Below are 12,713 nucleotides of genomic sequence, written 5' to 3'. Positions count from 1 at the left end.
CATTTGAAGTTGTTTTCGTGGGTCAGAAATATAAACTTCATATAGACAACTTCCTGGAGAGATCAGCTGACCCGAAAAAGATGCACCATTGTGAAGTGTACCACGAAGGAAGAAAAGTGTTTAATTTTAAAATTGATCTGATGCCCGGGCGTTGATTGAAAACTGCATCCCAGTTCCAGGCATGTTAGAACGTTGGGGGAAAAGAGTGCCTTCCAGTGAGACGGGAAGAATAGTCTGCCCAGTTCTGTAATTCGATCAGCGTCTTTGGAAAATGCGGTAATCAGGCACCATTGTTACTAACATCTTGTTAAGCTGTTAAACCACAGTTTTGTAAATGTAACAGTAAGTACGTGTCTAAATTCTATCAAGAACTGCAATGTTTAGTTTTGACAGACATGACTCTCTCTTATCCACTGTTAGCCCTGAGATTTAAGAACATCTGTTTTGGAGAAAGTTTGCAAGAGAGAGTCCCAAGACCTGTTAGAGTTGCTTTGTCTTGTTTGTTTTTAATCGAGGTAGAGTGGGTTTGCAGTGTCAGTTTCAGGTACACAACGTTGATGCACCAGTCCCCTACATGACTCAGATGTGGCCACCATCTGCCACGTGCAGTTATTACGGTACCGTCGACTCTGGTCCCTGTGGTGTACTGTTCATTCATCTCCGTGACCAATTTTAGAGTTGGAAGTCTTCCTCTTTTCATCCTTTCCGCTTATCTGCCCATCCCCGCACCCCCCTCCCTTCTGGCAGCCCCCGGTCTGTTCTGTGTGTTTAGGAGTCCACTTCTGTTGTTTGTTTGCTTGCTTGTTTTATTTTTTAGGTTCTACATATAAGTGAAATCATATGCTATTTGTCTGTATCTGACTCACTTCACATAACATGCCCTTCAGGTCCGTCCTGTGGTCCCAGATGGCAAGATGTCGCTCTTTTCTGTGGCCGAGTAATATTCTGCCGTGCAGGCCCGCCACATGTTTGTCCATTGGTCTGTCAGGGACACTTGAGCTGCCTCCACGTGTTGTCTGTACAGACGGCCACAGACACGCGAAGAGATGCCCAAATGCAAATCAAAACCATCACGAGATATCACGTGTCAGAGTGGCTGGTACCAAAAGCACAAGAAATAACCAGCGTTGGCACGAACGTGGAGGGAAGGGAACCCTGTGCACCATCGGAGGGAACGTCAGTTGGTGCAGCTACTGTGGAGAGCAGCGTGGGGGCTCCTTAAATACGTACAGAACTACCCTCTGATCCAGCAATCCCTCTGCCGGGTGTTTACCCAAAGGAAACGAAGATGGTGCTGGGAAAAGATCTGTGCCTCCCTGTGTTCTTTTGCAGCATTATTTGCCACAGTGCGTTTTTGTCAACTTGGGCTCTGGTTGCAGGGTTGTGTGCGCCTGGTGGGGCCCCGCAAGCGAGACTGATCCTTGGGTGGGGGGGTCGCTTCTGCCTTCGGGGGCTGCCAGGTCCTCCAAGGGTGAGAAGAGGGAGGATCTGGGGGGTGAGACAGAGCCCGTGCGTGCAGTTCTGGGAAAGCTCGACAAGTGTGCCCTAAGTGGGGCTGCCCCTGCCTGCCCCGTGTCTCATTTGGCCTGTCTTCGGGAGAGTCAGGAAGCGGCCGCCCGGGCCGCGCGAGAGGCCCGCTAGTTCGCGTGTGGCTGTTTAGATTTACGTTCAGGCAGATTAGAGCCCCGGGTCCGCGGTTGTGCACGTGCGCCACTATGTCCCGGGTGCTCAGTGGCCCTCGCACAGCACGTGCCATCTCCACGGCCAGCTGTGTGGGGAGCAGGTACCCCTCCTTTCCCGGAGGCGGCCTTGGTACCTGCGCGCCCCTCGCCGGTCTGCTCTGGGAGACCTCTCCCGGAGTCCACTGCCTCGTGTGGGGCAGTGGGAGGCCTGACTCGATACCCTCTTTTTTTTTTTTCAGGGCATCTATATTCATCGTTAGAAAATGCACAAGGCAAAGAGAACTTAAAAATCACACTCTGGTCATCTAAAATGCAGTTGACTCTTTTGTGTTCATTTTTTAATTTGTATGATGAGCACGTTCTTGGAAAAAAAAAAAAAACAATCTGCATAGAAGTCTTGAGATTCGAAAGTGGACTGTTCTCACGCCAGCCCATCTGAGTCTCCTGGGTGGGAACGCCGTGAGCGTCAGCAGGTGGCCTTTTAGACCTTGTCCTGTGCTTAGTGCTGCACACAGGGAGGGGCCGGGCACTCAGACACAAGTGGGGCCGGGTCTGTTATCAGTCTTTGTACCAGCAGGCTGTCGTGGGATCTTCCTCACCGGGGCACTCACATCTTCTGTGTTCTTAATGAGTGGACAGCGTCTCCTGTGGGACCAGGTCTGATGGCCCCAGTCCTGCACTGAGCAGGCCCTGCAGATTCGGGGGGGGGGGGGGGGGGTTCAGGGTCTCAGCACAGGTTTCCGGAAGTGGAATGACTGGGCTCAGCCTTTTGATAAATTGTCAGCTTACCCCAGAGCATGCCAGGGCCTGGTCTTTCTGCAGAGTCAGATTCGTCCTATTTCTGCCACGTGCAGTTGCCGGACGCTTTTTAATTTGTTTACCGTCAGCATGTTTCTGGAGAGAAGTTCTTCCGTCTCTGTGTTGTGATTGTTGTCGTTTTGTATGAGAGCGTAGAAAGGCCGTCTTCCAGTCCAAGCTGGTGATGGTTCCTTGTGGGTTTTTCCTTCTCACGTTTGACTTTTTTCACTTAAAAAGTTCCACTCTGCATCTGTATTACATTTTCAAGTGTAGAACAAGGTGGGACTCTTACGCCGTTGTTTTTAGGCTCCTGTTCAGGATTCAGTTTGGCTACAGAGAACAGAAGTAATGGAGTGTTGGTGGTCCAGTCTAGATCATGGGGTTGGCCCACTGCATTCACCTGCCCTCCTTGTTCCATACCTGGGGCCTTTCTCGCAATCGATCACGTGGGCCTCTCTTCCCTTAAGAAACCTTCCCAGGAAGTCTCATTAAATAATCGTAGTGTCCTGGTGGTTTTGACATGCCCCCTCTGTGATCCGTTATAGAGGAGATTTTTCTATGATGGTCACAGCACAGAAATTTCCATGGAAGATTTGGAGACCGAATGCTGGTGGCTGACATTGAGCCCTAAGAGATCATGACTAATCGCAGACACGGAGACTTCAGTGTGGTTTCATGTAGATGTGTTGTCAGATGTGCGATGCCTTTGAGGTTTTGATGGGTGAGAAGAGTGAGGCTCCTCGCTTTTGCTGCTGTGTGGAAGTGATCGCGTGGACATAAATGACGATGGACGGAACTCTGAACCACTTGGGAGAAGTGAGTGTGCCGGTGGGTTCGGGGTCGGGAGTGACAGACTGATAAGTTGACCTGTGGGGTGTGTGATGCCTGCAGTTGGGCCTGTGGCTGATAACACTTCGTTGTGAAAGTGAATTGTCGACAACATAAGACGCAGTTTCTTAAAGTGATGAAAACTACGCGTAATGTTAGGCGTGAATAAAATAATCCAAACTTGCATTTAGCCCTGTTTGGAATGTTAAGTTTGGGTGTATTTCATGGGGAATGTAGATGTTAAATGACAAGGTCCTAAGCGAAGCATTCATTTAGTCAGAGCTTGCTTTGATTCATCCCACACTGCAGTCAGATGCTCCCCAGGAACCGGCACTGTTCGGGCGCTGGAGGCCAGGCAGTGAGCGGGGAGGCCCTCGCCATGCCGTGGGAAGGACGGAGGGGGCAGTGAAGGCGGGGGGTGGGAGGGCAGAGGTGTGCTGCCCCCCTTGTCCTGTGTTTTTTGTTTTTTTCTTTTCATGTTTATTTTTGAGAAAGAGAGAGTGGGGGAGGGGCAGAGGGAATGAGGGAGAGAGGATCTGAGCGGGCTCCGAGCTGTCAGCACAGAGCCCGACTCGGGGCTCCATCTCATAAACCGTGAGATCACCACCTGAGCCGAAGTCTGACGCTTAACCGACTGAGCCACCCAGGCGCCCCTGTCCTGTGGTGTCTGTTGAGTTGCTCTGATGGCACAGTCCTTTTCGGGTTGGGGTTGGGCGGTCGTCCCCTCCCTGCTCGATTCCCCCACCCTCTTCACCCAGCCCCGGGCGCCTCCTCAGCTGAGGGAGGGCTCCGCAAGGACCCTGCTGAGTAAGAGCAAGCAGCCGAGGGGGCTCTCGGGGTCTGCCCACATGTGGTGATGGCTACAGCTTCCTGTCTGTCTGGGCCCACGGTGTCGTCGCAGCCCAGAGCGCCGTGGTCCCCGCAGCCGCAGGAGTCGCACCGTGGCTCGCCGACCCTGCTCGCCTCCAGAAAGGGCCGGCGGGGGCTTCTCATCCAGTCCCTGCGTGCGCCGGGAGTGCCCTTCTTATTCCCAGAAGGCACAGCAGGAGTCCTCTTGCTGTCTGGTCTCTGTCACAGCTGTTACCAGCTAGGCCCGACGTAAGCCGCATTTCAGGTCGGTGCGTTGGCAGAGCGTCTCCTCTTCTCGGCGGAACGCGACCCTGAGACCGGGAGGCCTCATGTTGTTCCTGGAACCACTTCGAGCTCTGTGAACGTGGGCCTGCCTCCACCTCGTCGTTCGTCTCTCCTGAAATGTGGGCGGGGGTGGGAGGGGAGACGCCAGGCAGCCCCGTCTTCTGTCTCCAGCCGGTCAGCGCACCTGCGGTAAAGCGGACACGGTGTGACGCTCGCTGGTGGTGTCTGTGCAGACGACAGCGAGGGGTCCCTCCTGCTCCTTCCTTTTCTGGAGCCTTGAGGGTGATGAGGGCAGAGGCCTGGGACGTCGGGGGCTGAAAGTCTCACGTTGTCACTTGTGAGATGTTGCATGCGGCTTAGAAGGAAGTTGACGGTCCTGGTGCCTTCTATCCTGCAGGTGCTGGCCTGCAGTGACGTTTTGGGAAAGTGGCACGCCCCGTTTGCCAGATGTTTTCATGGGTTAGGCGTGTGGGATGTGGATAGAATTCCAGATGCTAGCTTGGGTATTCCCCTTCTGCGACTTGGGTCGGTCAGCTGTTTAACTTTTCTAGATCTGTGTCTTTATAATTTTGCCTCCAAATTTCATACCTCTGTCATGAGAGGGGTCCTGAGAGGCCCTGGAGCCCGTGTGCTCTTGTGCTGGCTCAGGCAGCGGCGTGCTTGGGTGGGATTTTCGTTTTTTGATTTCCTACGAAGCTGAACATGATAGGCCTGATTTTAAGCTCCAGTGGTGGCCTGAATCTAACTGGCCTACATCCAGTGCAGATGTACCCAGGGCAGAGGTGTGGGCAATCGCCAACTGCCAGCTAGAGCCCCCAGCGAGCTTTCAGCGGCCTCCAGGAGCCTGTCAACCGGCTGCTGAGTGTTAGGAACGGTCGCTGCACAGGGATTTCGGGGTGCCGGGGCAGAGCTCCAGGCGAGAGAGTGGAGGGCCGCCTTGACAAGGAGGGCTGATGGGAATCGTGAGGTGATGTGATGCCCCTTGCCTTTGTCACGTGACACTAACAGGTCCTGTTGAGAAGTGTCGCCTTCTGTCATGCGGACTGTTCTGCTAGCTGTCGCACTAACGTTATGTTATTATCAAGCAGATTCTATTTTGTCATTTCTTTGTTCACTGATCGGACTTAGAGAGGAAGTAGGTGAATTGGATTTGTTTTGCTTCCCAGGATTAGATCACCTGCCCCATAATTTAATCCCTGAAAGTGACCGAGGATGACCGTCTCTCCCTCCTGCAGAAGGAGGCTTCCGTGTAGATCCTTGGCCCTGAAACCGAGCTCCATGAGCCAGGGCCTGCCACGGGATGGGCTTTTCCGGCCGCTACTTAAGGAGATCTTTGTTAGGGAGAGAGGGCCTCGCACTGGCACCGCACCCGCGTCTGCTTGTGGGCCTCCTGGTCGGCTGGCGCCTTTTGGGGGGCGTACCCCCAAGTGTGGTGGCAAGGGCGAGGGGGCTCTTGTCCCCAGGGTGTGGTGGGATCGGAGGCCTGGATGCCAGGCCGGCCCCGCTCTGCGCTCTGTGGACGGGCTTCCCTCGGCTTCTGAACGCGGTCCCCGCGGGGATTGTTCTGGAGGGTCCTGCAGGGCCGAGAGGAAGCCTCTGTGTCCTGGCAGACTTCCCCAAGTCCGCCCGTGGTGGCCAGGCTTGCCGGGCCGCCGTCGCCCGCGGCGTGTTCATTCCGTCCTGTGCCTGCTGAGGGGAGAAGAGCCGGGGGGGTGCTCTGGGCCCAACGGCTATTCCAGAGTCCTGTTGATCGAACAGCAGAGTGGATGTGGTTGACTTTCAGAGCAATAACGCGTGTGTTTTCTCTTTTGTCCACCAGACTTCATGAGGAAATAATTGACTTTTATAACTTCATGTCCCCTTGTCCTGAAGAAGCAGCCATGAGACGGGAGGTGGTGAAACGGATCGAAACGGTGGTTAAGGACCTCTGGCCAGCAGCTGATGTGGGTGCCCTGTTCACTGTGCTTCTGTGTCAGGCCGGGGCCTGGGCTCTCCTTGCCCGGGGCCGTGCTTCCCCAGGGGCGGCCCTTGGGGGGTGGCAGGCATCACCCAGGAGTTTGTTAGAAATGCACGTTCCCAGGCCCCCGCCTTGCACCTTCCGGACTCCGAAATCCGACCCCTTGCCCTCACTCCACAAGCGTCCTGTGCCCACGGCACCCATCCTGTTGTTGGCCCCCCTCCTGATGGCCGGGCTGGTGGAGGGCGCGGCAGGGTGGGGGGGGTCCCCGTGGGCACGGGCGGCCACTCCGTTCCCTTCCTCTTGGAAGATGACCTCCCACACGGTTGTCTTTCAACCTCTGCGCCCTGGGGTTGGAGGGTTTGAAAGCAGCTCTGAAAAGTCCTCTGCTCTGAGCACTTGTGGGAAAGGCCAGTAATTGTTTCATCTCTCAATTTTGAGTTTTAAAAAATTCTTCTGCGGGGGGGTGTGGGGGGGGGTGGAGGGCTGCCTGCTCGCACTGGCCTGTGCTGTAAGACGACCACTCTTTTCTTTCAGGTACAGATATTCGGCAGCTTTAGTACAGGCCTCTATCTTCCCACGAGGTGAGTACCAGGCTGCCCTGCACAGGCCGGCCGGACGGCCACTCATCTGGGGCGGGCGACATCTGAGTGCGCGGTCAGGGCTAAACGCAGGCTCCTCGTATTCAGATCCCAGGCTAGAAACGTAAGCTAGAGGAAGAGACGGCAGCACAGAGGGAACAGGGCAGGAAATAACATTTAATCTAGTGTTGTAATAACTGATTGCGTTTCCCCTCTTGCGCTTGATTTGGGGTGTCGCAGAGATGCTGGCCGTTAGGAACGTGAAGATGAGCGGGAGGGCCGTGGGAAGACAACGCGGTAGAGAAAACTCTGAAAGTTTTGGGTGTGTTTTTGAAAGCTGATCTGATGTTTCAGTGAAGATTCCAGCAGAATTCTATTCAAGCAGTATTTTGTATTTGTATTTAATTGAAAAGCAGCCAACGAGGTAGCCTCCTAAAGTTGTGCTTCAGTATTTCCTCGTCAAGAACTATCTGGATACCCAGATCAGTTTTATGTGCAGTGTTTCGTTAACAGCTTATTTTCTCCGAACCCACTGTTAACATTTGGAGACTAAACAGGGCTGTAATCCCAGGATTTGGGGATAGCCCTGGCAGGGCCCGGAGGGAACAGAACAGATCCCGGGTACCCAGGAGCCACAGGTCAGCCAGAGTGGGGCAGTGTAGGCAACAGTGTAGACGGAGGGCCAGGAAACCTCCGAGGAGCGTTTCACCCTCCTTACTTACCTGAGGATGCTGGGAGATTCTTCCCGCCTCTCGGCTCTCCGCCCACACGTTACCAGCAGCTCGCACACCGCGTTTTCTCTCTCCCTCAGAGGGATGTGCCCGGTGGGGGTGGGTGTGCCCCTCGAAGGAGTTGTGAGTGTGTGCCCCACGTGCGCGTGTTACTGCATAGTGATGTGAGCGGGTGGCTCACGGTCACGTGTTCTTCTGTCCAGCGACATCGACTTAGTGGTCTTTGGAAAATGGGAGCGCCCTCCTCTGCAGCTGTTGGAGCAGGCCCTGCGGAAGCACAACGTGGCTGAGCCGTGCTCCATCAAAGTCCTTGACAAAGCGACGGTAAGTGCGGGCGGCTCGGGCCCCTCAGCCCCGGTTGGCGCTTGGGCACACCTGCCAGCTCCGGTGACTGTCCTGTGTCTTGAGCTCACGCTGTTTACGGGCGTCACTGCGTAGGGTTCTGAAGAGTTCTCTACGTCCGGTGTACATGCACCCGTGTTCGAGTAGCTAGGACTACCAGCCGAGCACGATTCTCACGGCACGTCATGAGAGCATCACACGGTACTTGGCGCTGAAGTGCCTGCTTGGGCCGGGGCCAACCTCTGTCCGGATGCGTAAGGAACCGACGTGTTCCTGTGCTGCCCAGTCTCGCTCCCGTAGCCCGGTGATTAAAACACGGCGTTTGTTACACAGAAGACAGTGACCGTTTGCCGGCTTCTAGTTAAGCAAGAACCTGCCCATTCCTTTCATCGTTCAGACGCGTACCTGTGGAGACCTTTTATCTCGGGGACAAGTTGGAAGATGCAGGTGCTCTGACGTGCACTCACCCAGGTTTACCCAAGTCCAAGTCCGGGGCACACACTGCTCGGGCCCTCGACTCTCACTGGCCCCTCGCGTGGTGCCTCTCAGAGCCCCCCCGCCCTGCCCTCTGGGGCTCTGCCGTTTGTCCTTGACGGGAACGAGATGGCGGTGGTCTCTGACCAGTGTCCGGGTTAGGTGCAGAGGAGCGGAAGAAGGCCCTGCTTGCCCTTGGCTCGGAGCACGGGGCGGACAGACGGTCCAGTCGGTGTCACAGGAGCTGCTGTGCACACCTCTCCCTCTGCTGCCAGGGGCCCGGTGTAGACTTCAGGGGAACCGAGCCACGCGGGTCCAGCACTGCTCGGTTCTCTAAGCATGAGCTGACGCCGGGCTGCCTTTTCTGCTGGTGGCCTCACCTGCTTCTCGTCCCAGGCTCCGGAGGCCGGCCTGAGAGTGGTGTTTAAGAAGGAAGCTTGTCTGTATTGAGCGACCGAGAAATAAGTATTGTGGTATTGTCGCTAATCTCTAGAATCTATGAGTGTAGGAGGGTGTGTGTGTGTGTGTGTGTGTGTGTGTGTGTGTGTGTGTAGGAGGGTGTGTGTGTGTGTGCGTGTGTAGGAGGGTGTGTGTGTGTGCGTGTGTAGGAGGGTGTGTGTGTGTGTGCGTGTGTAGGAGGGTGTGTGTGTGGGTGCGTGTGTGTAAGCCAGGCGAGCACCGGGAGGGGTTTTGGGAAAGTGTCCCGTGAGTGTAGACAAGGAGGTGCCGTGCCCAGCGGTGATGGGGAGCAGGGATTGTTCATGAGGAATTGACTGTGCTGTGGACGCGTGGGCTCCTTCTGAAACACTGGGAAGTTCTTTGGGAAAGCATTTTGTTTTTCTGCCCTCTTGGACCACACTCGCTGTAGCCGCCCATGCTTGCTGGCCTTGCTGGTCTCCAGGAGTCACGGTCACCGCCCGCTGGCCCATCCCTGTCACGTGTGTGGCCTTGGCAGTTTCCTGCCAGGTGCGTTTCAGGGCCCAGAAGAGGTGCGCACCCTGTCTCCAGACCTTTAATTAGACCAGTCGTTTTGGTGAGGGAAAGTGCTTTTTCGTTGCTTCCAGGCTGCCTTTTGTTCTGGAAGTACACAATTCATTTTCTGTGGGGGGTGGGGTGGGGAGGGCTGTGGTCAGTATGGCTGCTTGGGCAGCCCTCATGAGGCAGGTTTTGAGCACCTTGCACGTCTTTATGATGAGAATGTTTCCAGTCTAGCTTCTTAACTCTGGGTTTTCAGGAAAGTGGTTTTTGTGTTTTGTTTTGCTTTTTTGTTTTGCTTTGGTTTTGTTTTTTAGTTAAATTGTCTTAGTGAAAACCCAAAGTAGGATTGTTTGGAGAAATATCAGCACGAAACATAATTTAAAAGCTGGCTTTGGAGTTCCTTTGAGTGTTTGCAGAAATTCTCGCAAACATAATTTGGGGACCTGGAGTGTCGCCCCATCACCAGGTGCCCCCGGGGGCGGGGCAAGAACTTAGCCGGCTTCTCCTTGTGGAGCCCAAGCCTTCCCGCAGGTAGTGGCCATGACTGATGCTGAGTCTGGCCAGGAGGGCCGGGCAGAGGTGAGCACCGGCTGTTGTCGGGGGGTTTGGAGGAGGGTGTGGGACTCCAGGGACCCATGAGGTCAAGGTTCACACTGCAAAATCTCTTTTCTTCTTTAAAGCCCGGGACTCATGATCTCTCAGCTCTTTTGTGAGTTAGAAAAGAAAACCCCTCTGTACAAGTTCGGAAACATTTTGATATCAGACTGTGGTGAATGTTGGCCAGTAGAACCTAGTTGTTTTTTTACAATCCAATCTCTGCAGGTACCGATAATAAAGCTCACAGACCAGGAGACTGAAGTTAAAGTCGACATCAGCTTTAACATGGAGACTGGGGTCCGGGCAGCGGAGCTCATCAAGAATTACATGAAGGTGCTGTCGTCCGCGTTAGCGCTGTAAAAACGGGCCTTGTTACGTCAGCGTCTCACTTTAAACTCTGTGATGGTCTTCATGATAAAGGCAATACGGTTGAATTACTTATCTCCGATATTATTTCTAGAGATGCTTTGAAATTGTGTAGCTCTTTTGTAAGTTTTCACTTTCCACGCTGACCAGGAAGTAGAGTGTTATTTTAGAGAGCTTGGTGAAAATGTTCTTTCTCATTATTACAAACTGACCATCCCTGGAGCTCAGTGTGCCTGATTTGCAAGGGTAGTTTATCGGAAGTGGAAGACGTCCTGACATAGTTTGCTTACTTTGGATTGTCTCGGTGCCTGAGGGCGGGGTAGCCGACTTGTTCACTGAGCCCAACAGGTGTGGGGGTCCAGTGCGACGGGCGGTCTTTCCCTCCTGTTACAGGGAAAGAGGTGAAGCCCCTCACAGAGGCAACCCCAGTGTCACCGTCTGGACGCTGCCTCTTCCTGCAGGCCCAGGGACCCTGGTCCTTCAGTTTTTCCCTTTCCTCTGCCACAGCAGAACGTGAAAAACAGCAGCAGCTTCCACACTCTCCCCACCACCCCCACCCCTCACCCCCCTGCTTCTCCAGCCTCTGCATTTCCTTGTTCCCTTCACCCTGCTCTCCGTGGCCCTCTGCTCCTGTCCTCCCGACTCACGAGCTGCACACACACACACACACCCCACTCGGTCCTCTCTGGGTGCCTCGGGTGTTGTTTCCGGGTTCTTCCTGGCTCACTGCCACATCCCTCCTCTCCGCCTCCTCGCCCCCCACCCTGCACCTGTCACAGGGCAAGCCGGGCCATGGGAAATCATTTGAAGGAATACACTCATTCTTCCCTGACCTCCTCTTTGGGGATTGTTCATGCAAGTGTCCCTACCTCATCCCTGCAGAACCATAACCTGGGATGTGGCTCCTGGTGGGGGGCGGGGCATGTCTTAATAAGCCCCTCACATAATGAATTCTCAGGCCCCTAAAATTTGAGGATGACGGGCCCAGAGCCTTCCAAGTGGCAAGAGGATTAAGCTTTTTTCCTACTATGTGAAATTGGCTATGTGAAATCTTTAAAGGTATATTAACTAACCAATATTTTCTCTCTCTCTCTCTCTCTCTCTCTCTCTCTCCCTTTTTTTTCTTTTCTTTTTTTTTTTTTTTTTTGGAATTTACAGAAATATTCATTGCTGCCTTACTTGATTTTAGTATTGAAACAGTTCCTCCTGCAGAGGGACCTGAATGAAGTTTTTACAGGTGGAATTAGCTCATACAGCCTAATTTTAATGGCCATTAGCTTTCTACAGGTGAGTGTGTGTTCTCTCTAGAGACCTTGACACTGAGACTTCGTAGGAGTAGATGCTTCCGTGATGTTCCAGAGCCCCTGCTCCACATGCTCCCACGGTCCTTGCTGCCCTTTACTCCTGTGTTCCCGTCCAGGAGAAATGAACCTCTGATTGTCGAGACAAAATTATTTTGATGAATGCTTCTTTCATTTTTCTCCTTTATAGGTTATTTTTTTAATTGATTGAGCTGCTACAGGGAGGGCAGGCTTGTCTGGTCAGAGCAGTCAGGCGTGCACCAGTCTGAACTCGAGAGCTCCGTACGTGTGGACGCTCTGGTGCCTCGATAGACCATAAAAAGCTGGTTTTCTTGGTTACTAACTGTGGCTTACTAAAAATTTGTCGCAGAAAAAAGTTGGGTACCATATACAATTGAAAAAGTTGCTGAAAAGAGAGTCTTTTTTCTCAGATCGACAAGACACAAATACTTTGTCTTGAATTTTATATCGCCCTTGTTTTGTTGAGGACCGTGGAGCAGCCTGTCAGTAGAAAACCTCCCCGAGTGTTCAATGCTGGGACATTGATAAACTGTGCTTACGCTTGTTACCATGTAAGACAGTTTCTAAGTGAATGGAAACCTTGATGACCCCGTTTACGTTTTCTTGAAGGGTTCTCTGTTCGTCACACAAGCCTTGCGTGTGTATTTTAATGTGCCGGGCTACTCCTCCTTGTTTGCCGTTAAGTTTTGTACCTGTGATTGTGCTTGGGATTTTACATCCAAGGTTTGGCCCCTTTTTCTCCTTATTGTTCATACTGCTGGCTCAAGGCATGGTCACACCGCCTTTCATTAGTCTGACTCCTCTGACCCTGGGGCACGTCTCTGCCGGAGATGCGTTAAGAAGAACGAGACTGGGATTCCACACCTGTTTTCTTACGGTTTCTTACAGTTTGCTCCCAGCGCTTTGCCTCCACTTTGGCCTCC

At 53.4% G+C, this 12,713-nt stretch overlaps 1 protein-coding gene across 2 annotated transcripts in view; it reads left to right on the top strand.

The window, feature by feature from the left end:
- The window catches only part of TENT4A (terminal nucleotidyltransferase 4A), a 46,291-nt gene that overhangs the window by 21,042 nt on the left and 12,536 nt on the right, over positions 1-12,713 (top strand). For both annotated transcript variants that reach the window (XM_042953448.1, XM_042953439.1), the window contains exons 2-6: positions 6,262-6,385; positions 6,937-6,983; positions 7,915-8,035; positions 10,328-10,435; positions 11,627-11,755. In XM_042953448.1, coding sequence (XP_042809382.1) covers positions 6,262-6,385; positions 6,937-6,983; positions 7,915-8,035; positions 10,328-10,435; positions 11,627-11,755 — 529 coding nt within the window. The remainder of the gene's footprint in view (positions 1-6,261; positions 6,386-6,936; positions 6,984-7,914; positions 8,036-10,327; positions 10,436-11,626; positions 11,756-12,713) is intronic.

The sequence above is a fragment of the Panthera leo genome, chromosome A1, assembly GCF_018350215.1.
Source record: "Panthera leo isolate Ple1 chromosome A1, P.leo_Ple1_pat1.1, whole genome shotgun sequence".
Taxonomy (NCBI): domain Eukaryota; kingdom Metazoa; phylum Chordata; class Mammalia; order Carnivora; family Felidae; genus Panthera; species Panthera leo.
This window is presented reverse-complemented; position numbering and strand designations above follow the sequence as displayed.